We start from the raw sequence: 22,962 nt of genomic DNA on the forward strand, positions 1-22,962 counted from the left end.
TTTAATGGCTCAAAGGGAAGAGGCTAAAAAGGTTGCAGTTATTTCTGATTCTCCTAAGGACAGAAAATTGTATTGTATTTTAAGGAATGAGGTGACCAAGGTGAACAGAGTGAAAAAGAAAGAATATTTTAAGAAGAGAATTGATGATAGTGGTACAGATAGTAAGAGAATGTGGAAGGTACTCAATGAAATCATGGGGAAAAAATCTACTTGTACTTCTTTTGTTGAAGTGAATGGAGTTTATTTGACTAAGCCAATACAGATTGCAAATTATTTTAATGATTATTTTGTTAATAAGGTTTCTAATTTTAGAGAGACAATGAAATACAATGTTGATTACAACTCAGTTGAGCTAATTGAAAGGTGTATTATGAAAGATAAACTGTGTAGTTTTGAATTTCATCAGGTTAATGTTGTGCAGGTGAAAATGTTGTTGAGATCTTTGACTGTTGGTGGGTCTGTTGGCACAGACAACTTGGATAGTCGGCTGTTGAAGTTATCAGCTGGACATATTTCTAAACCAATCTGTCACATTTTCAACAGATGTTTGATTAGTGGTGTGTGTCCAAAACTTTGGAAGGAGGGTAAGATAATTCCTTTACCCAAAGACACGAAATCAACTTTCTGTGGTCCAAATAGTAGGCCTATTAGCATCTTGCCTATTCTAAGTAAATTATTGGAAAAGATTGTATTTGAGCAAGTGCAAGATTACTTTTCTAACAATGATTTGACTACGATGTTTCAGCATGCTTATAGGTATGGTCATTCCACCTGCACTGCAATGACACAAATGTCAGACAGCTGGTTAACATCAATTGATAACTCAATGCTAGTGGGTACACTACTACTAGACTTCAGTGCTGCCTTCGATGTGATTGACCATGACATTTTGTTTTCTAAACTTATTAGTTATGGTTTTACTTTCTCAGCAATCAAGTGGTTTAAGAGCTATTTGTCGGAGAGGTCGCAAAGAGTTTATTTTAATGGTGCATTATCTAGTAGCAAGTCCCTGGATTGTGGTGTTCCTCAAGGAAGTTGCCTCGGACCTTTGTTATTTTCAATTTTTACAAATGATATGCCGTATATACTCAGTAAGGCTACATTGACTATGTTTGCTGATGATTCTACTCTTTATTATGCAGCCCCTACATGTTCAGAGCTTAATCAGGTTCTGTCTAGCGAGATTAGCAAATTGTATAATTGGATCAAAACAAATAAACTTGTTCTAAATATTTCAAAAACTGTGAGTATAATATTCGGTTCTAAGTATAGATTATCTGATAATCCTAAAATTGATATACAACTAAATGCCAAAATGTACAGCAAGTAAAAAAGGTGAAGCTTTTGGGACTTTGGCTTGATTCCACATTGTCATGGTCGGATCACATCAACAAAGTTGTTGCTAAAATGGGCAGAGCTGTTGCAGTAATGCGTAAATGTGCACAGTTTTTAGACTTACAGTTGTTTAGTCGTGTTGTTTGTACATTGGTTTTGTGTCATTTGGATTACTGTTCTGTTGTATGGTCTGCTGCATCAAGCAGTCATTTAAAAAAAATACAAGTGGCGCAAAATAAGGCTGCAAGACTGGTTCTCGGTTGTTCTTCGAGAACTGGTGTTGCAGAGATGCATGAACGTCTTGCTTGGCTGGTGGTCAAGCATAGACTATCTGTTAATATGTTAGTATATTTTCATAGAATTATTAACACTCGGATTCCTAAGTTTTTTTATGATAATATAATTTATTGTTCAGATATGCATTCACATTACACAAGAGGGGTGAATAGTCGACAGGTTTGTTTACCCCTACCTAAATCTGACTATATAAAGAGGACTGTGTTGTATAGGTCAATTGTATTTTGGAACACTCTTCCAGTTGGGGTTCGTGAAACCAAGGGAAAAACTGGTTTTAAAAAAAGACTTAGACTGTATTTGTTTTCAATATCATAATATTGTCTGGATTGGTTGAGTGAGGTTGTATTATTTGCTATGTTATTCTTTATGTGTATTTATATATGATATATTTGGGAGTAATTGTGATTGTAATTATTGGCTTTTGGATGTATTGTTTGGACCCCAGGAAGACTAGCTGCCGTCTCGGCGTCAGCTAATGGGGATCCTTTTAAATAAACAAATAAAAAAATAAACCTCGTTGTTCCGAAAGAGGATGAGGGGTTGCGTCCTATTCTGAGCTTGTGAGCTTTCTCTCTCCCGAGTCGGCGTCAACGTTTTTCACCCCGACGCTACTCACCAGCCATCTTAAATAAATAGACTTTATTAGGCAGCGCTGGTGGGTAAAATATAAGGACATGGATGAATGTGAGGATGTCAGCACTGACGCTATTCGAGAATTGCGTCGTGCAAAAACAGATAAACTATACTGGGGAGGGACGGTTTCGAGAAATCGTTTCTCCTCGGCACCCTCTGGGGTGCGACTCTCTGAGGAGAGTCGCAGCGCTGCCAGTTCGGTTATTCCCTGCCGGTTCGCCGTTCAGGGCACCGAGGTGTCAGCGTCCCCATACGATCCTCCAAGGAGGGTCGTAGAACGGTCAGTTCGGTTGTTCCCTGCCGGTTCGCCGCTTCAGGGCACCGTAGTGACTGTTCAACCAAATCCAGAAGCCAGTCTTGAGAGACTGGTTCCCCTAGTAGAATTTCTGGCAGCGTGGAAACTACTGCCACATATTTCTCAGTGGGTCCTGCACACTATAGGAAAGGGTTCAGAATTCGGATCTTGTCCGCCCAGATTTATTGGGGTCCTCCCCACTGTGGTGGACCCCGAGCAGGCTTTGGTTATGGAGCAGGAAGTACTGACACTTCTGCAAAAGGAGCTGTAGAAGGGGTTCCTCCTCCCGGCAGACAGTCAGGGTTTTACAGCCATTACCTCGTTGTTCCGAAAGAGGATGAGGGGTTGCGTCCTACTCTAGACCTGCGTCATTTAAACAGCAGGTTTCAGAATCTTAAGTTCTAAGTATTGTTACGTCCAAGGACGTATTCATTGTGTGTCTGTAACACACTAGGAGTGTTATGTGCATGTGTATTCTCTTTCTCTTTTCTTGTGCCTTTGATAGGATTAAGGGCTACCACCTGTGCTCGTTAAACTGTGAGTGTTGTCCGCGCACTGATTGGTGCGTGTCCTGAGGAGTCTAATAAAGCAGCAGAGAGAGTGCTGAGGAAAGGGAGAGACATCGCGGCGTTTGAGGTTGTTCCGCTCTCCAAGCCCAGACAAGTGAGCGCTGGTCGCGCTCTTTGATGTGTGTGGTCACAATGTGTGTCCTAACGTGACTCTTGAATTTATTTTTCAGTTATGATTAGTTAAGAGTTTGTGGGTAATGTAGGGTGGAGGATACCCAGAACTTTTCTCTTGTTTAATGGTTAGTTAGGGAGTGAGGGAAGTTATCTGTTTTGTTTTGTTTTCTGTTTTGTATAGGTAAGGTAATGTTATTCCCCTTTTAGGTAGAGGTTATTTTTGTTTTCTTTTGAATTGGGCCCTCCTCCCGAGGTAACACTTTTTGTTTTGGATTTATTTGTAATGTGTTTTGTTTACTTGATGTTATTAATTTTTTTTGTTTAGCTTTGTCAAAGGGTACAGAAATAAAAGGCAGACATGCCATTTCAAAGTGAACTTTGTTTGATTATTTGGTGAATCTGGGACTGGAGAGCTGGAGATCCTCAAAGTCTCTTCACTATTTGTTCGTCGTTCCCTATTATCCCCTGGACAAAGAGGGGAGACGTAACAGTATGCTTATGCTAAAAATGATTGTGTCACAGACTCAGTCCGAGACACTGGTTTGTCACAATAGACTTAAACGCTTACTTATCTATCCATCCTCATCACAGGAAGTTCTTGAGGTTTGCTTTCAGGGGCGAAGCATACCAGTATCGGGTTCTTCCATTCGGCCTAGGTTATCACCCCGCACCTTTACAATATGCGTGGATGCAGCTGTGGCTCCTCTGAGATTCCAGGGCATTCGCGTATTAAATTATATCGACGATTGGTTGATTTTAGCTCAGTCAGAGCTTTTGGCAGTTCAACATCGAGATGTCGTTCTGTCCCACATAAGGAGGTTGGGTTTGCGCCTCAACACCAAAAACTGTACTCCTCCCAGCTCAGAGGACCACTTTTCTAGGTGTAATATGGGATTCGACAACATGCAAGCACGTCTGCCTCCTGCACGTATTTCTGCGATTCTCAGCCGTAAAGAATGTAAACTAGGTCAGTCATTCACTGCAAAACAGTCTCTGAGACTGTTGGGGCTCATGGTAGTTGCGTCCAACGTAGTTACTTTTGGCCTTCTGTACATGAAACCCCTTCAGTAGTGGCTCAGGACCAAGGGGTTTTCTCCGGGGGAAATCCGTTTTTCGCATGATCAAGGTCACGCGGCTATGCCTTCGTGCCTCGGTCATGTGGAAGAACCTCGGTTCCTCGCCCAGGCCCAGTGTTGGGGGCTTCTTGTCGACGCATAATGCTTTCGACGGATGCTTCCCTCACAAGTCGGGGGCAATCATGAGTGGTCGTTCGGCGAAGGGTCCGGACAACACACTGATGGTCTCGTATATCAGATCAGATATCCTGTTGAGGCAGGGGCTGTGGCCCTGGGAATTGAGACTTCACCCCGAGGTGGTGGAGCTTCTTAGGGAGAACTTCGGTCAACTCAAGTCGACCTTTCGCATCGTTTGTACAATGCATTGCCCTTTGTGGTTCTCCCTCACGCATCCAGCTCCGCTTGGACTGGACGTGATGTATTAGGTGTGGTTGACGCTACACCTGTACGCATTCCCGATATCTTTGCTCCTGGGAGCTCTGGAGTTATGGATACTGTGGGCTCGGCCTCTGAGGGTGCCCAGCTCATAAATTCAGGTCTCTCGACCGAGGTCGTGGAGACCATACTCCAGTCCAGAGCTCCCTCCACGAGAAGACTAAATATGCATTGACATGGAAACTGTTCTCTGCCTGGTGCAGAGAACGCCATCTGAATCTTGTTTCTGCCCTGTGGTACAGTACTTGATTTCTGTAATGAATGTTTCTTTGCTGGGTTATCTCTGAGGAGAGATCCTTAATTTCGTCTTCTCCGTGGTACATGAGGCTGAGGCCTGCACGTACTTGGATTTGCACCTGGTTTGGTGGTAGTATTTCTTCACCCCAGGTCGGGTTGTATTTCTTAGTTCCCTACTAAATGTGCGGGTCATTTGTGCTCCAGGCCTTCTGTCCTCCACCTTTAATACCCCAGATCAGGAAAAACTTAATCTGTTATGCCCTGTCCGGGCTTTGGATGCGTATGTCCACAGAGCTGCTCAGTGGCTTATATTAGAATAATTATTTGTCTGCTTCGGGTAACTTACGATAGGTTGCCCTGCATCTAAACAGATAATGAGCAAGTGGGTAGTTGAGGCTATCTCACTTGCTTATGAAGCGGCTGGACAGCCTTCACCTATGGCTGTTAAGGCCCATTCTACAAGGAGTATTGCTCCCTCTAGGCTTTAATTTCGGGGGTTTCCCTTCAGGACATTTGTAATGCGGCAGTTGGTCCTCACCACATACATTTGTCAGATTTTATCACCTAGACCTCTCCACTCCCGGCGCTAGGCTGCTTACTTCTTAGTGTGCGCAAGGACTTCACACAGAACGGGCATTTCTCATTATGGCGTAGTGGGTATAGGGTTCCCACCGCGTCTCAACGCAGCTCGAGTTCCCTTGAAAGGGAGCGTCTCAGGTTACGTATGTAACCCTGGTTCCCTGAGAGGGAACGAGGCGCTGCGTTCTCCTGCCATACTTCTTGCATGCCCTGATCGACTTGCCTCAGACTTTTTCAGAAGCTGTCGCGGTCTGTTTTCTGGTCTGCTTTATAGCTTCCTGGTCTATGACGTCACCCGCCAATGACGTCTCGCTCTTCCATTGGACTGATTATACACGTGCTTCACGACGCAATCACGCAGAGCATTCCCACCGCGTCTCAACGCAGTGTCTCGTTCCCTCTCAGGGAACCAGGGTTACATACGTAACCTGAGACGTTTTCTCATATGACCTCTTCAATGAAGTTGTGCGGTTGTACTCTCTCTCTCTCTCTCTCTCTCTCTCTCTCTCTCCCTCTGTCTCTCTCGGTTTCCCTCCATTTTCCACCCTCAGTCTTTTATCAGCAAACAACCTCCTTCTTCTTCTGCAGAGCAACTTTCCCCAACTCTCTGTGAACTCTTCCAGAGTTGCGTCTTTGGAGTTTGGCAGAAAGAGGGAAAGAGAGGCTTTTAAAAGTTCTATGTGTAGAGGTTTCATTAGGTTTCACTTTTCACAGTTGCTGCTTTCGACACTGTGTCAGCTTGTTTGTGAAGTCTTTTCTGAGTTAGCAAAGCTTATGAGACTTACGCCGTGTGTTTTTGTGCAGCTGGCTCTCACATGGAGTGTGCACGTGTATGTGCAGAGTAAGATGTTACTCTACTCCTAGAAATCAAGTACTTTTCGTACTAGTAAAAGTACTTGTAGGAAAGCAAAATCACATATGCCATATTTCAGTTGTTTTCCTCTGCAGTAAGGAAATAAATGGTTCCATTTTTATGCTACTCATAAATGCTACTCATCTCATGATTTTTAGATTTTTCTCCTGTAGTTTTTGTTAATCTCTTAAGGTTTCACAAGAGATGTCAATGTCTGAAACTGCTCATGGTTTCAGTAAGAATGCTCTTTCTGTGTCAACATTTCTCTCATTTTTAGAGACAATCATCTGATTTTTTTCTCTCTTTCAGTTTTATGGTTAAAGAACACAAGTGAGAACCCCATTAAGTCTCCTTATCCTTTGAAAGAGCATCCTCAGAGCAATAATGTATCTCTTTTGCGAGTCTACATTTTAATGCCAAGCTTACCTACTTCTGTTTCCATAACCTTTGAAAGGATTTATAAATTTCCTTTTGCCTTTCTCTCTCCCCCCCCTCCCCTCCAACTCCCCCCCCCCTCTCTCTCTCTCTCTCTCTCTGCAGGTAAAGTGCTGAACACTGATTTAAGGCATTATCTTAGCCTGCAGTTCCAAAAAGGATCAATCGACCACAAACTGCAGCAAGTGATCCGAGACAACCTGTACCTGCGCACCATTCCATGTAAGACACACACATACACACCCAATCTAGTCATTTTTATTCATTTCACTATGTACTTATTTGCAACATTGTTTTATACAGTGAAAGCAAAAATTATTCAGAGACCAGATATAAGGTTTTTTTGTTTTACTAGTGGGTGCAGGACACTATAGTTCATTTATGTAAGTGAGGATAGCAAAATAAAGTAAACTGTGACATATTATACCCAAAAATCCTTCATACAGTGGACTACTAGTAAAATGTATAATAAAATTGGGACCAAAAATTATTCAGACACTTTGACCTGACCATGTTTTGCTTAAGTGTTTTTTCTTTAATTGCTAATGCAACCTTTTTACACCACAGACTGAACAAAATTAAGCATTGCTTGGTAATTGGTTGACCTAAATTGGTATTATCTAATGTGTGCTTAAATTTACCCGCTGACAGTTGACAGCTATTCAACCTAATTTATTTGTGAGACAGTCTAACAGAAGAATGGCCAAAACCAATGAAATATCAACTGATTTGATAACTCTGAGTTCTTGTCATATTTAATTACGATTTTCTAAACTATAGTGAATAAATTGTGATGAAGGTGTCTGAATACATTTTGGTTTGATTGTATAATATAATATAATATAATATAATTGTAGTGAAACTCAGCGTGGGTGTAGGAAGAAGAAGACAGAGTCGGCGGAATTGGGACTCGCACTTTATTTAGAAACAAAATAAAAGAAACAAAAAAAGGGGCGCTCGTGCGCCTTCACCGTAGTGAAACACTACAGCACAATATATGAAACACTCTGCCCGCTGTACCAGCTCAAGCTGTATGTCTCCAGCTCTCACAGTTCAGTCAGATGACCACTCTTTCCACTTTAGCAAAACTCAGTCCGTTTGATCTGCAACTCTTTCCACTTGAATAAACTCAGTCCGATGCCAGCGTGTGCTGCGGGTCGCGTGCGAGTCCCAAGCCTCTCTCTCCCTGCTCACTCATTGATGGCAGCTTATATGCGGTCTCCACGCCAATCACTGCAATCAGACACAGGTGTTCATCATCTGCACTTGAAAAACTTACTCACCGCACAGCCCGCTGACTCGTCTCTCGCTACAGACTTTGCGAGACCACGCCCCCCTCGCCAAAATAATATAATATAATATAATATAATATAATATAATATAATATAATATAATATATATATATATAATATAATTTATTTATCGCTCACAATTGCTTTGTTTATAGCCGACTGATTCTTTTGTTTATTTTGCTCACATTTGATTTGCTTAGAGCAAATGTAGAACATTGAGTTCCTCCACATTACAGTTACAATAAAACAGATTGAAAAACAAAACCTTTGAATCTCCTCTTCTTTGTTCAGGCCATGGGCCTGTTCACTTAATGGGCCATTAGCCATTGGAGGAGTGTCTGTCACACCCCTGGTCTGAATCTCATTAATATTGATAGGCCATTACCACTCCCACGCATAAACCTCTTCTGACAAAAAAACTGTTTTACAAAGTTTAAATCAATGTATTGTTTTATGTGAACGATTACGCAGGATGATTTTCACATCATTTTGAAGCCAGAACTCGAAGCGACAACATCCATTAGTCAAAAGTCTTGTGGACACATATTTAGTATGTGTTTTGTGGTCTTATTTCAGCAACTTTCATTTTTATTTTTTTCAATAACCATGCATAAACATTATTCTCTTAAAAATACAAACATGTACATACATGTTGCTCACATATTACGGTAGCCCCGATTGTGCTATATAGAGTGAATTTACACCTTTGCCATTAACATGTTTATAAATAACTGAAATAAGCACAAATGTCAGAGCATGTCAGAACACCTCCAGGACCCAGAAAACGCGTCGGACCCCAGAGGGATAATATAATATAATATAATATAATATAATATATTATAATATAGGGATCCTTCGCCAAAAATGCAAGTCCGCTTCGACAGAATTCTCATTTTTGGATCATTGAAGCATTTCATGAAATTTAAGAAGAACATATGTTCTCTCCATCTTTCTCTGGCAGTCTGGTTATCTCATCTTACCTCTCAGTGTTTTCTCATTTGGTGTTTGGAGCAAATCCTTTGGCCATTTCTCACACTGCTGTGTCTTTTAGTGTAGCTGTGAATACAGAGGCTGTGCTCTCCTGTTGGTCTGGCCCTCTGCAGCACTCCACCAGCTCTCCTCTGATGCGCCCCATGAGATGTTTGCTGTTTCTCTGGAGAGTTGTGGAGTGGGTTTCTGAGAGCATGTTTCTTCTCCAAGCAGTAGCACACTGCTCATTACTTTCTCATTCAGCTAGTTTGTTATTCCTTATTTAGTCTAATTTAATAAGTGACAGTGACAAATGTGTCATAAAACACACTGAGGGGGCGAATTCACAACGACACTTTAGCAAGTGGTATTTCAGAAATTCTGCAACTTATTCATATACGACCCGCGGTACGATCTGGATAGTCCCATTTGAATTAGGTTTTGTTTTATAAAATAATTTCAGTGTTTTTTGGGGAAACACAGCTTTCTTTGCAATTGTAACTTATTATAAAATGTGCCAGAAGTCCAAACATATTACAGTAATTGGTTATTGATTTACAAATTCTTTTTAATGAAGGTTTGTCACTATACCAAATAATATACCGGCAGAATAAATTTGTGCTAATCTGGTAAACAAAAAAATAACTGAGCATTTTTGAAAATTCAGTTTGATATCTGATTATGGTAACGGTTTGTAATGGTTCTCGGTTTAAAAATGATCCATACCGTTCTCCACCCATGGTTCGGCCACGCACTTGTACCGCGGTTCATCTCAAATCTGACGACGCATAGGCATATGGTTTGTTTAAAAAATAACAATGCGTTAAACGGACAGACAGAGTTAGGCTAATGCATGTTTCTGTTGATGGATACACATTCCTCTAAACTTTGTTCAATGCGCTATTGCTCTTTAATTGTATGCTCTAATATGACCAGTCATTTGCGCCGTCATCACCAGGGTGTTGATAGCGCTGGTGAGACCTGAACTGCACATGTTGCAATCTGTTACAATCTGTCTAAACTAAACTAATTTAAGCCTTGCCAATTCAAGCCAAAGCTAACTTGCTGTGAGAAGATTTGTGTTCACTCATCCGAAGCACGCTTCTCAGACATCGTGCAAATATTGAGATCTCTTTCAAGTCTTGCGCTTGAACGGACAATTTCACACAAAGATTATGTCAACATGCCCGTCTTGCCGAGAATCCTAGCAAACATACTGGGTTATATCTTAAGTGAACATAAACAGTCGAGAAAGACACCGCATGTGTATCAGCATCAATGTACAGAATCCGTACATTATGTCTTAAAGTGACAGCAGCCTAATATTCCTGCTGTCTGTGTTTTTAATGTTAATCAAACAACAAAAGACAATGAGATCATCCACTGCTCTTGACTGAATAGTTTTTGCAACTTTAATAATAATTAATCTTTAATTTATACAGTGAAGATTATATGTAATGTTGTTTTACATTTGATTACTTTTTTCAATTTCTGTACCTGAAAACTACTGCTAGATACCTGAAAAACATGAAAAGCATGTTTATTTTGTTTGCATATTTGATCTATTGTATTTATTTGTTCTGTAGCTTGTAGATTATTTGTTCTTATTTTCTATTTTTATTTGACAGTTTTGACAGACTTAAAACCGTGATAAAAACCGAACCGTGAGTAATTTGAACCGTTACACATCTAGCAGACACTATGAGTAAAAACAGTAAAAACATTGTGGAACTTTTTTGAATTAGTACAATTAAAATAAAAACCAATTATATTTTAATATATTGGAATATACATACATTTGTGATGGCAAAGCTGAATTTTTTAGCATTACTCCAGTCTGCAGTGTCAAATGATCCTTCAGAAATCATTATAATATGCTTATTATTATCAATGTTGCTTAATATTTTGTGTGGAAACAATTTTTTTCGGATTCAGCATTTTTGTTAAAAATTGAAATTCTTCCATACCTCTAGCTGTTTCTTGCTTTTTGCAGCTCTTGTCACTCTAAATTTTCCTCTGAAGGATTGTAGTGTTAGAAATGAGCAGCAAAAGTTTATTTTTAACAATCCATGATCATCAAGATCATCACCAGTTTGCTTCGGCACATTCCAGTACAGATTTTTTCTGTGAACCTGTCACAACCTAATGAAGACTATTGCAAAGAGGCTGTTACTGAAGGCAGCCTGAGTTGGTGCAAACCATATTAGACTTGACAGCAAACGCGCAGCTCTCGAATAAAAGCGCAGCAAAATGGCGTTACTCAAATCACGTGTAAAGAGGGCGTCTGTTTAGATGTCTTAAAGGCACAACAAAAAAAAAAAAAACTGTTTATTTTTAAAGGTGAAAGAGAAGGTAGAAAATGGTTGTAAAAAATAAACTTTTATTGATATTAGAAGTGGATTTGAGGGAAGGTGACCCATTTTAACAACTTGAAATACAGCCAGCGGAGACTGTTTAGTTGTGCATTTTATCACTGGCAATAACTGTAGCAGCTTTTATATCCCAGCTGTCGAACTGTCTAATAATATACTTTTTGATAAACGCATTTTTGTTTTATTTCTAAATCCGTTGAAGTTTAAAAAAGAAGAATTAATTATAAAAAATTCCCATTAGAATAAAGAATTACTCTTTGATGTTTTTGGAAAATTAGAGACAATCCGAATTAGCATAAAATGACAAAAATAACTTCCATTGGGTGCCATTTTAAGCATGACATCTTCTTCTCTTTTCCTTAGGTCACTCTGTGCTTGGCCTAGTTACTCTCTCTCTTATCTCTCTTTACCTTAGTCAGTAAATTATGAAAAGAGCCTGAAACAGCAAAGTAAAGAAAAGAGTAAAGAAGGGAATAAATGAGGAAAAAAGTCAGAAAAGTAGAGGAAAAAGGGAGTTGGAGGAAAAGACAGCCTCTGGTATTTGCAGTCACAAAGCTGCTTTATGGAGCTATGAACAAAAGTTTTTAAAAGCTCCTCTGATGGAGAGGAATAAAGAGTAGCCTAAGGTGCCACTCATATCCCTTCTCCACCAGAATGTGCCGGGGCAGGTGGTCGCCCGAGGGATCTGTGGACCTCTTTCAGAACCGGCCTGTGATTAAACTGACTTCAGAGGCCAACAAAGATGAACCTGGCTGTTCTTACATAACCTGTTTACAAGTCTTTGGGCTCACAAGAGTTTCCACTACGTCAGAGAGCAGTGCAAATGCATTCATTTCTTCTGAGATGTTACTGTATGTTGCAAGGACGTAAAGGGAAATACACAAGAGTTTGCGGAAAAGGCGTTGCATTATGCAACCAAAAGTCTGGAATAGTTGAACATTCTCTGATGTAGGTATTTGTTGAAAAATGAGAATTTTAAGAAAGTCAAATTCCCTGATTGTTCACATAATTTTAAAGGGGTGGTAAAACGCATCTTTTCTAAGGCTTGATTGTGTTTGTGGGGTGCACTGTAATATGTGTTCATGCTTAGTTTTTTAAAAATTGGATTATTTTTCATATATTTTACCTTTATTCTACACTGCTCTGCCCCTCTTTGTAAAAACAGTCTGATGGTTTTTCTGGTTCTATGAAGCCAGTCCCTCACACTACTCAATGGGCTCAGATTGGTTAGCTGGCCCAGTGTGTTCTGATTCGCTAACCGTCTAGTGCACGTCTCCCGGAAACGTCAATCCCCGTACCTTTACCGGTAGTTTGTGCTTTGGTGTATTATAAACAATGGCGTCAATAAAACCAATCGGACCCGGGGAAACGTTAGTGAAGATGATCGAGCAGAACCTGTTCGAGAACGGCTGTTAAACGACGTTTCAGAAAGGTTTGTTTTTTGTTGTTCTCTCATTACTTTTTAGATACGCTGTTATTTAATTGTACTAATTATTATAGAATTACAAAAAAATAAGCTTCATAAACAAGAATTTCATATAATCGTTCTAACAAATTATACTACAGTCCTCACAGGGATTTTTTTGAGTTTCTGACTGTATGCCACCGTTACTTTTGTATTTTTAGAACGATTGGAAACCAATATCTGTCGACAGAACTACTGACCCAAAACGAACACTAAACATCGGCTGCCAAATCAAAAAAGGAACCATGTTTAGCATGCCTGTAGATAAACAAGCATGTAGATAAACATAAAAGCTCTAATCAAAGAATAATTTACATTAATTCCAAGTTCGCTGTTGAGATTAAAAAAAAGTTTGTAACGTGTTTGTCGGATAACGTTAAGTATGGATGAGCATTTAACAAACCAGCAGAACCAAACAGCGTTGTCATTTGTTTACTTCCTTGCTACAACGTACAATTAACAATACAAACTATTACAGGAAAACACATCAACGAAAAATAAATCATACTTACAGGTTGTGGCTCGTAAACAACAGTTTCTGTTTTTAAAGTTGGAACTGCTCCATCTTTCAGGACAAGCCGATGTGCGAATCCTGCATTGAGCTTGCGAAGATTGTGAAAGCTTTCCTCCGTAACATGTGCAGCACAGAGAGCGAGATTTGGGTCATAATTACGAGGGACCGAGTCAAAAATACATTTTAACCATTGATCCCTAACTCCCTCGTCCCTAGGAAGGCTGAACAAAGTGGACCTGCAACCGGGATGAGAATAACAGCAGCGTTTCGACGCCATTGTAACAACTCATCTCCAAAACAGTAATATAAAATAGCCTCGGCCCGCTTATTAAGTATTCTCGGAGGGGTTTATGTAAATAATGGGATTTGCTGACGTCAGCAACTCCGGAGGAATGTCGTGTAGTCCAAAACCGGCTGTTTGCTGTAGTCCTTAGAAATTGAATTTTTTAAAAGCAAATATCCCCCTTTGCTTTGAACTTAGAGCGCTGTAACTTTGCATATGTTGTTTATGCTCAAACAGCAACATTACACACTAGCTAAAGTTAGAAAAGTGAAATTGTGTTTTACCACCCCTTTAAACTGGCCTGGGGCCAATTGCATAAACTTAGCCACTATGTTAAGACTGCACCTTAGTGTGACCAACTAGCAGTTAACCAAGAGATAATCAATAGAACTTTTCCAATTCAATCTAGACTGATCTACCTTTTTATGTAACTGACTTTAATTTAGACGACTAACTTTCAAGACTAGTCAAAGCAGTTTATGGAACCGGCCACAAGTTCTATGTAACTATTTACATAGTCTATTTGTGACTTTTATGTAACTATGATATTATAAATTTGATTTTTATTTTATCTTTACTTAAAAAGCCATTGCTGTCTCAGAAAAACATCAAAGACAGAATGAAGTTTTGGCAGAATATGGGAAGTTTGATTCTGAGTGGTTCAGCAGAGTTGTATGGTGTGAGGAATCACAATGAAACATGAGTTGCAAATTGATACTCCAGAGCAGTGTCTTCGAAAATCTGCTGAGAAATATAATAATAAATGCATCTCTACCATACCAGTGAAGCAAAGAGGAAGATGTGTCATTGTGTGGGGAGCTTTGCTAGCTGCTGGTATTGATGAACTACTTCACTGTGAAAAGTCTTTTAATGCTTTGGAGTACAGGAGAATATTGCAGAATAAATTGCTTCCCACTATAGAAATGTTGTTATCTAAAGAGGAATGACCAGGGGCCTCATTTATAAACGTTGCGTACGCACAAAAGAAGGCGTACGCCGCTCTCTACGCAATAATTGGTATGTATAAAAAGCAAACTTGGCGCTAAAATGTGCGGTCCTTCACGCAAGCTCTGACCATGGCGTACGCACAAAAACGGGTGAAATGAGAAATGGCGACACCGTCGTCAGATGGAAGAAACACGTGAAAGTGTGTGAAACTGTAGACCGTTGTGTAAAATAAATGGCAATACTGCCTCTCATAAATAACACGAAGACTTCACAAAGCAAGTCTTACAATTAACAGCCTACACGAACACCCGTTTGATCGATTTGCAACAGAAATGCAAATTAACGCATGTTTGCAAAAAGAAAAGTGAAATATGTTCTGCAATAATATTGGCATGTTATACAATTCATCCCCATAAATAAGATGATAAACAGAACGAAATAATGTACAAAACTGATATTCTCGCCGATGTGTCCGTCTGGCGGAGCAGATATAGATGCAATTAGATAGTCAGTCAGATAGATAGATAATTAGGGAGATATATAGATAGATAGATAGATAGATAGATTGATAGATAGATAAATAGATAGATAAATAGATAGATGTATTATTTGTCCACTGGGGAAAGTTGTTTTCATAGTTAAAATGTATTTTTTAAATGTCGGTGTCCCCTTTCCCCCACCCGTGGCAGACACATTCTGGCGATGGAGCGCTAGAAGCTTTTTTGCCTCGACTTTGATGTTCGACCATTTCTTTTTTATTTCGGCCACAGTCCGAGGTTGTGAGGCTACAGCATTTACGACGTCTGCAACCTTTTGCCACGCAAGTGCCTTTTTGGCATTAGTAATGCCCACACTGTGCCCTCCAAACAACATTTTTCTCCTCTTTTCCAACTCGCCAACGATAACTTATACTTCACATTGAGTGAAGTTACGTTTTTTTGATTTCCTCTCTGTGTTTGCCATGATTTCGCAATCGATGAATATGAACTTGTGGGCGTTTCACGGACTATTTACGGGCAACTATGGGCGTGACATGAAGCCGCAAAAGCCGCGCTACATTTAGAATTGATTGTGATTTATTAAGGGAAAAATGCGTAGGATGTGCGTGCGCACGGTTTTATAAATCCGAACAACTACTAGACACCGTTCCGCTATTGGAACGCTTAAGCTTCATCCTAATCTTCATGGCTGTTGTCTACCTGCAATATGCTTACCTTGAATAAACATTTGTTATTGTTTCTCACTACTTTTCCAAGTCTTTGTATCCTGAAAGATACACTCTTATTCTCACCAAGGGTGAATTTATTTGATCAAAATACAGTATAACAGTAATATTGTGAAATATTATTATGATTAAAAAAAGTTGCTATTTTAATAATGTAATTTATTTCTGTGATGCAAAGATGAATTTTCAGAATCATTGCTCCAGTCTTCAGTGTCACGTGATCCTTCAGAAATCAGAACACATTCAGTCTGCTGATTTGCTGCTCAAGAAACATTTCTTATTGTAAAATATGCACAAAAGAAAATTGTTTTGCTGCTTAATATTGATTTTAATGAGAACAGCATTTATTTGGAACATAAATCTTTTGCAGCATTATAAATGTCTTTACTGTGGATTTTGATCAATTTAATGCATCATTGCTAAATAAAAATAAGTTCATAAAATGTCACAACAATCAGCTAAATTTACAAATGATTTTTTTTTCACATTGGAAAGAAAAATGGAAAGGAAATCTGTGCAACAACACGTTTAACAACATCTCTTATCCTCTACTACCTTCTTTATCATTATTTTATGGACATTGAACAAGGTAATGTCACGTGTAGGAGAGAGGACCCAAAAGCAAAGGGCAGTTTGACAAAGTTTATTAGTTCAGGCAAAATAACACAGGTGGCACATAAGGCGAATAAATCCAACTGAAGAAAGTCTCATCCAAAGGAAAACGGAAAGTCTCTCAGTAATAGAACAGAAATGTACGGTCAGGACCGGCAACGGGAAATCCCCGGAGGATGAGACAGGCTGGGTCCGTAGAGAGCACGGGAACGCCAATCCTTGACCACTCACGTTAGCTGAAGAAGTAACAAAGCAGAGACGAGGTAACACGGTAGACAGATTGAGGCACGCACCAGACAGGACACGACACGACAGGGTTTGGTTCAGCAGGTACACAGGTACGTAACCTATGGCAATAATCTGACAAAGAACAAAGGACAGGGAAGACTAGAAATAGAGAGTCTAATCAGAGAAAGAGGGAACCAGCTGGGGAGGAGAAGAGGGAGAGTGATGAGGTGATGAGAGACAGCTGAGAGCGGCAGAGATAATGAATGGGAATGTGTGTGTGTAAATGGATGTAATAAAGAGTGTGACCAGGAGAGGGTGGTAGAGTGTAAGAGGAGGATACCGGGATCATGACAGTACCCCCCCCCTCAAGGAGCGCCTCCTGGCGCAACGGAGGAGGAGGACTGGCGGGAGCGGTAGAAGTCATCGATCAACGAGCGGTCCACGACGTCCCGGGAAGGAATCCAACTTCTCTCCTCAGGACCGTATCCTTCCCAATCAACCAGAAACTGATGACCCCGACCCCGGGGGCGCACGTCGAGAAGTTTGCGAACCCTGTAGATGGGAGCGCCTTCAACACGGATAGGGGTAGTGACAGGACGGGGAGGAACACGAGTAACGGGTTTAATACATGATACGTGAAAAACCGGGTGAACGCGTCGAAGATTGGCAGACAATTTGAGTCTGACTGAGACAGGACTGAGTATCTTAAGGACGCGGAAAGGCCCGATGAATTTAGGGGCCAGTTTACGCGAAGAGGATTGGAGAGGAAGATTAAGGGTAGACAGCCAAACCCTCTGCCCAACGGAATAACGGGGGCTTTTGACACGACGTCTATTAGCGGCCCGCCGGGTGCGAGCACGAGACTTCAATAGAGCAGACCTGACCCTTCTCCAAGTACGCTTAGCACGTTGAATGAAGGCTTGTACCGACGGCATCTTAGAGTCTGTATCTTGTGACGAAAAAAGCGGAGGCTGGTAGCCGAGACAACACTGAAAAGGGGATAGACCAGTGGCAGAAGACGGAGCGGAATTAAGTGCGTACTCCGCCCAGGGGAGCTGCTCTGACCAGGAAGCCGGATTGCGGAAAGCGAGGCTACGGAGAATGCGACCGATTATCTGGTTTGCTCGTTCGGCTTGGCCATTGGTCTGTGGGTGAAAGCCGGAGGAGAGACTAGCCGACGCTCCAATAAGGCGACAAAACTCCCTCCAGAACAGGGAAGAGAACTGGGGACCCCTATCGGAAACGACGTCGGAGGGAAGACCATGTATCTTAAAGATCTTGTCGACGACAATCTGGGCGGTCTCCCTAGCAGACGGGAGTTTAGGTAAAGGAATAAAGCGGGCGGTCTTAGAAAAACGATCAACGACAGTAAGTATCACGGTGTTCCCCTCAGAGGAGGGGAGACCCGTGATAAAGTCCATGGCGACGTGAGACCATGGGCGAGACGGTAACGGAAGGGGACGCAGCAACCCGGCCGGGGGAGAATTACCAGATTTAGTCTGAGCGCAAACGGCACACGAAGCGACGAAACGGCGAATGTCGCGCTCACGAGAGGGCCACCAGAATCTTTGGCGGACCGCGGCGAGCGTGCCCCTAACGCCGGGATGGGCAAACAGTTTGGATGAATGGCCCCACTGAAAGACCGCGAGACGAGCAGAAGGAGGAACGTACAAAAGACCCTTAGGACAAAGACGAGGAGTAACGGCGTGGGCCAGAGAGCGCTTGACCAAACGTTCTATTCCCCAGACAGCTGCGCCCACCACCACGCCCTGAGGAAGGATCTCCTCCTTATTGGGAACAACCTCTGGGGAAGCAAACTGTCGCGAAAGAGCATCAGGCTTGAGGTTCTTAGACCCGGGGCGGAAGGAGATGGAAAAATCGAAACGCGTAAAGAAAAGTGCCCAACGAGCCTGATGAGCGCAGAGCCTCTTCGCGGAACGAATGTACTCTAAATTTCTATGGTCCGTCCAGACAACGAACGGGACTGAGGCACCCTCAAGCCAGTGACGCCACTCTCCGAGAGCTAAACGGATGGCCAATAACTCGCGATTGCCAACATCATAATTTCGTTCGGCGGGCGAAAGACGATGCGAATAGTAGGCGCAGGGATGAACCTTCTCATCAGAAGATGAGCGTTGGGAGAGAATAGCTCCAACGCCCACCTCTGATGCATCAACTTCAACAATGAACTGTCTAGAGATATCAGGAGTTCGTAAGATCGGGGCGGAGGAAAAAAGGGACTTGAGGCGATCAAAAGCTGTCTGAGCTCCCTCCGACCAGGAAAATCGGACCCTGGCGGACGTGAGGGCAGATAGAGGGGCGGCGATCTGACTAAAGTTACGGATAAACCGACGATAAAAATTTGCAAAGCCTAAAAAACGTTGAAGAGCAACGTGCGACTCAGGCACTGGCCATTCCGTGACCGCACGGACCTTGGAGGAATCCATGCTAACGCCCTCAGCGGAAATTACCGAACCAAGAAATGAGATGGACTGCGCGTGGAAGGTACATTTCTCGGCCTTAACAAACAGTCGGTTCTCGAGGAGACGTTGGAGAACTTGTCGAACGTGTAGAGTGTGTACTTGGAGAGAGGGAGAGAAAATTAAAATATCGTCAAGGTAGACAAAAACGAAAATGTTCAACATGTCTCTGAGCACGTCGTTAATTAACGCCTGGAACACGGCGGGAGCGTTGACCAGCCCGAAAGGAAGAACGCGATATTCAAAGTGTCCTAAGGGGGTGTTAAACGCCGTCTTCCACTCGTCCCCCTCCCTAATGCGGACAAGGTGGTAAGCATTACGAAGATCTAGTTTAGAAAAGATCTTGGCCCCCTGCAAGATTTCGAAGGCAGAAGACATGAGAGGCAAGGGATAACGGTTCTTGACCGTGATGTCATTCAAGCCTCGATAATCTATGCAGGGGCGTAATGTACCATCCTTCTTTTTAACGAAGAAAAAACCCGCACCGGCAGGGGAGGAGGAAGACACAATGGTACCAGCTTCGAGCGAGTCAGAAAGATACTTCTCTAGAGCTTCGCGTTCGGGGGCGGAGAGAGAGTAAAGTCTACCCCGGGGAGGGGTGGTGCCAGGAAGGAGGTCGATAGCGCAGTCATACGGTCGATGGGGAGGAAGAGAAGTGGCCCTGGAACGACTGAAGACCGCTCGAGGATCATGGTACTCCCGCGGGACCCCGGACAAATCACCCGGCTCCTCCTGAAAGACAGAGACAGAAGAGACAGGAGAAACAGCAGACATCAAACACTTGACATGACACGACAAATTCCATGAAAGAATTGAACCTCTAGACCAGTTAATCTGAGGATTATGCTCGACTAACCAGGGATGTCCTAAAACAACAGGGTTAAAAGGAGAATGCAAAACTAGAAAAGAAATTGTCTCTTGATGATTACCAGAGATGGTGAGACTCACCGGAGCAGTGGCAAAGCGCACTCTAGAGAGGATACTACCATCAAGGGCGTGGACAGGGGTGGAGTCTTTACATTCAATGAGGGCAATCCCCTGTTCTCGAGCCCAAGTCTCATCCACAAAATTTCCCTCGGCTCCCGAATCGATCAAAACCGGACAGGAGGTGGACAACCCTGGCCAGCGGAGAAGAGCAGAGAAAGTAGTGCGTGCGCGTGACGGAGGGTCTAGGGTTGAAGCGCTCACCAGTAACCCTCTCTCTACTGGTGAGCCTTGGCTTTTACCGGGCAGGAGGCGACACGATGGGAGGCGGAAGCGCAGTACATGCAGAGACGAGCCGTTATACGGCGCTGGCGTTCGGCCGCGGAGATTCGTAAACCACCCAGCTGCATAGGCTCGGAGTCAGTGAAAGGCGGCGGTGTAGAAGAGCGAGCCGGGGTAGAGAAAAGTGCCCTCTCAAGGCTGCGGCTGCGGCGGCGCATGTCGAAGCGCCTCTCCACACGAATGGCCATATCAATAAGAGGATCCAGTCGAGTGGGTGATTCACGGGCGAGGATCTCATCCTTAATGTCAGCATTGAGCCCTTCGAGGAAACGGGCTACTAAGGCAGGCTCGTTCCAGTCACATGAAGCAGATAAGGTACGAAATTCAATCGAAAAATCTGCTGCTGACCTTCTCCCTTGACGAAGCGTAGACAAAAGACGGGAAGCCTCCGCTCCGAATGCAGAACGGTCAAAAACCCGCAGCATCTCCTCCTTGAAGGAGGAATAACGGCTGAGACAGTCAGCCTCCGAACTCCACACAGCTGTTCCCCACTCCCGCGCCCGGCCAGCCAGCAAGGAGATGACGAAGGCGATGCGAGAGCGATCCTCAGCGTATGTGGAAGTCTGTAGTGAAAAGACAACCTCACACTGAGTCAAAAAGGATCTACATTCCTTGGGCTCACCGGAATAGCACGGCGGGTTGTTCACTCTCGGCTCAGGCGTGTCACGGCTTCTAGAGGTGGAGGATTCCACTCGGAGGTGATTAAGCTGTTGTGAGATATCGGTCATGCGAGTAGCAAGAGAATCCATGGCATGGTGAGCGGCGGCCAGTTCATCCTCATGACGGCCCAGCATGGCTCCCTGGATCTCAAGTGCAGATTGAAGAGGACTCTCCCTTGCTGGATCCATTTCTGGTCAGATTATTCTGTCACGTGTAGGAGAGAGGACCCAAAAGCAAAGGGCAGTTTGACAAAGTTTATTAGTTCAGGCAAAATAACACAGGTGGCACATAAGGCGAATAAATCCAACTGAAGAAAGTCTCATCCAAAGGAAAACGGAAAGTCTCTCAGTAATAGAACAGAAATGTACGGTCAGGACCGGCAACGGGAAATCCCCGGAGGATGAGACAGGCTGGGTCCGTAGAGAGCACGGGAACGCCAATCCTTGACCACTCACGTTAGCTGAAGAAGTAACAAAGCAGAGACGAGGTAACACGGTAGACAGATTGAGGCACGCACCAGACAGGACACGACACGACAGGGTTTGGTTCAGCAGGTACACAGGTACGTAACCAATGGCAATAATCTGACAAAGAACAAAGGACAGGGAAGACTAGAAATAGAGAGTCTAATCAGAGAAAGAGGGAACCAGCTGGGGAGGAGAAGAGGGAGAGTGATGAGGTGATGAGAGACAGCTGAGAGCGGCAGAGATAATGAATGGGAATGTGTGTGTGTAAATGGATGTAATAAAGAGTGTGACCAGGAGAGGGTGGTAGAGTGTAAGAGGAGGATACCGGGATCATGACAGGTAACCCCTTTTAACCTCGCCAGTAGATATTCACAAATCTGTAACCAGCGCTGCTGTTCCGATTCCCTCTTCTTGTGGCATTTACACAGTTGCTCTCTAAGGAAAATGTAAAGGAGCTTGTTTTTAATATTATTTGCTCTCAAGGTAGAGTCAAGTCTCCTCAGACACTTGACTCTGGCATTTTACTTTGCTGCATCTAATGTAAATGTCCTTCAAATGACAGTAGAGCCTGGTGGCATTTCCTAGCACACAAACGAACAGAGCCGAGAAATGTCATCTTTTATTTTTGGCCTTTTATTCGCAAGAAATGCCACCCTCAGATGTCTCTTATGAGAATTTTGCTGCTGAACAACCCACCTCTGAAATTAGGTCCATATGTGTACTGTTTCTGTTTGATATTTTTTGAGCAAACACACTCACGCAGGCTTAAACACACAGAATTAACATTTTTATCTTGTTTTAGGGGTAAAAATGCATGCTTTTGAGTTGATTGGAGAAATAGTTCCCCGAAAATTTAAATTCTCATGATGTTGTTCCAAATCCATATTACTGTTGTTTGTTGACACAAAAGAAGAAATATACAGTGTGATATACGTATATATATATGTTAAGCCAGGCCAAGGCTTAGTCTTACCATGGCCATGGACTTTTCTCACTCAAACCACTGCCTGCTGCTGCTTCTGATTACTTTTAGAGGGAAAAGCTGCCCATAACTGCTGGTATTGGATCAGTTTTCTCCGTAATGATAGCATTTTGTTGAAACATATTTGGCAAACGATCCAGTGTGTATCTGTGTTTGCACTGGAGAACTTCAAAGGTTTCAATTTACAACATGGTTTGCAGCATTTAGCTATATAGCCAATCACAGACATATCTGTTGATTTCTTGAACGCAATGGCCAATCAGAGGTGTTTAAGTGTAAGCACTGAACAAAAACTCCAGGGTTTTGAGTGGTGAGTGGATTCTGAGTTCTGCACACTCGCA

At 42.6% G+C, this 22,962-nt stretch overlaps 1 protein-coding gene across 6 annotated transcripts in view; it reads left to right on the forward strand.

Moving 5' to 3' along the window:
* The window catches only part of magi3b (membrane associated guanylate kinase, WW and PDZ domain containing 3b), a 158,580-nt gene that overhangs the window by 95,155 nt on the left and 40,463 nt on the right, over positions 1–22,962 (forward strand). For all 6 annotated transcript variants that reach the window (XM_077198013.1, XM_077198014.1, XM_077198017.1 and 3 more), the window contains one exon: positions 6,964–7,080. In XM_077198013.1, the coding sequence (XP_077054128.1) occupies positions 6,964–7,080 (117 nt within the window). The remainder of the gene's footprint in view (positions 1–6,963; positions 7,081–22,962) is intronic.

Source organism: Siphateles boraxobius, unplaced genomic scaffold (assembly GCF_051911475.1).
Source record: "Siphateles boraxobius isolate OS27281-9 unplaced genomic scaffold, OSU_SipBor_1 41, whole genome shotgun sequence".
NCBI classification, from domain to species: Eukaryota; Metazoa; Chordata; class Actinopteri; order Cypriniformes; family Leuciscidae; genus Siphateles; species Siphateles boraxobius.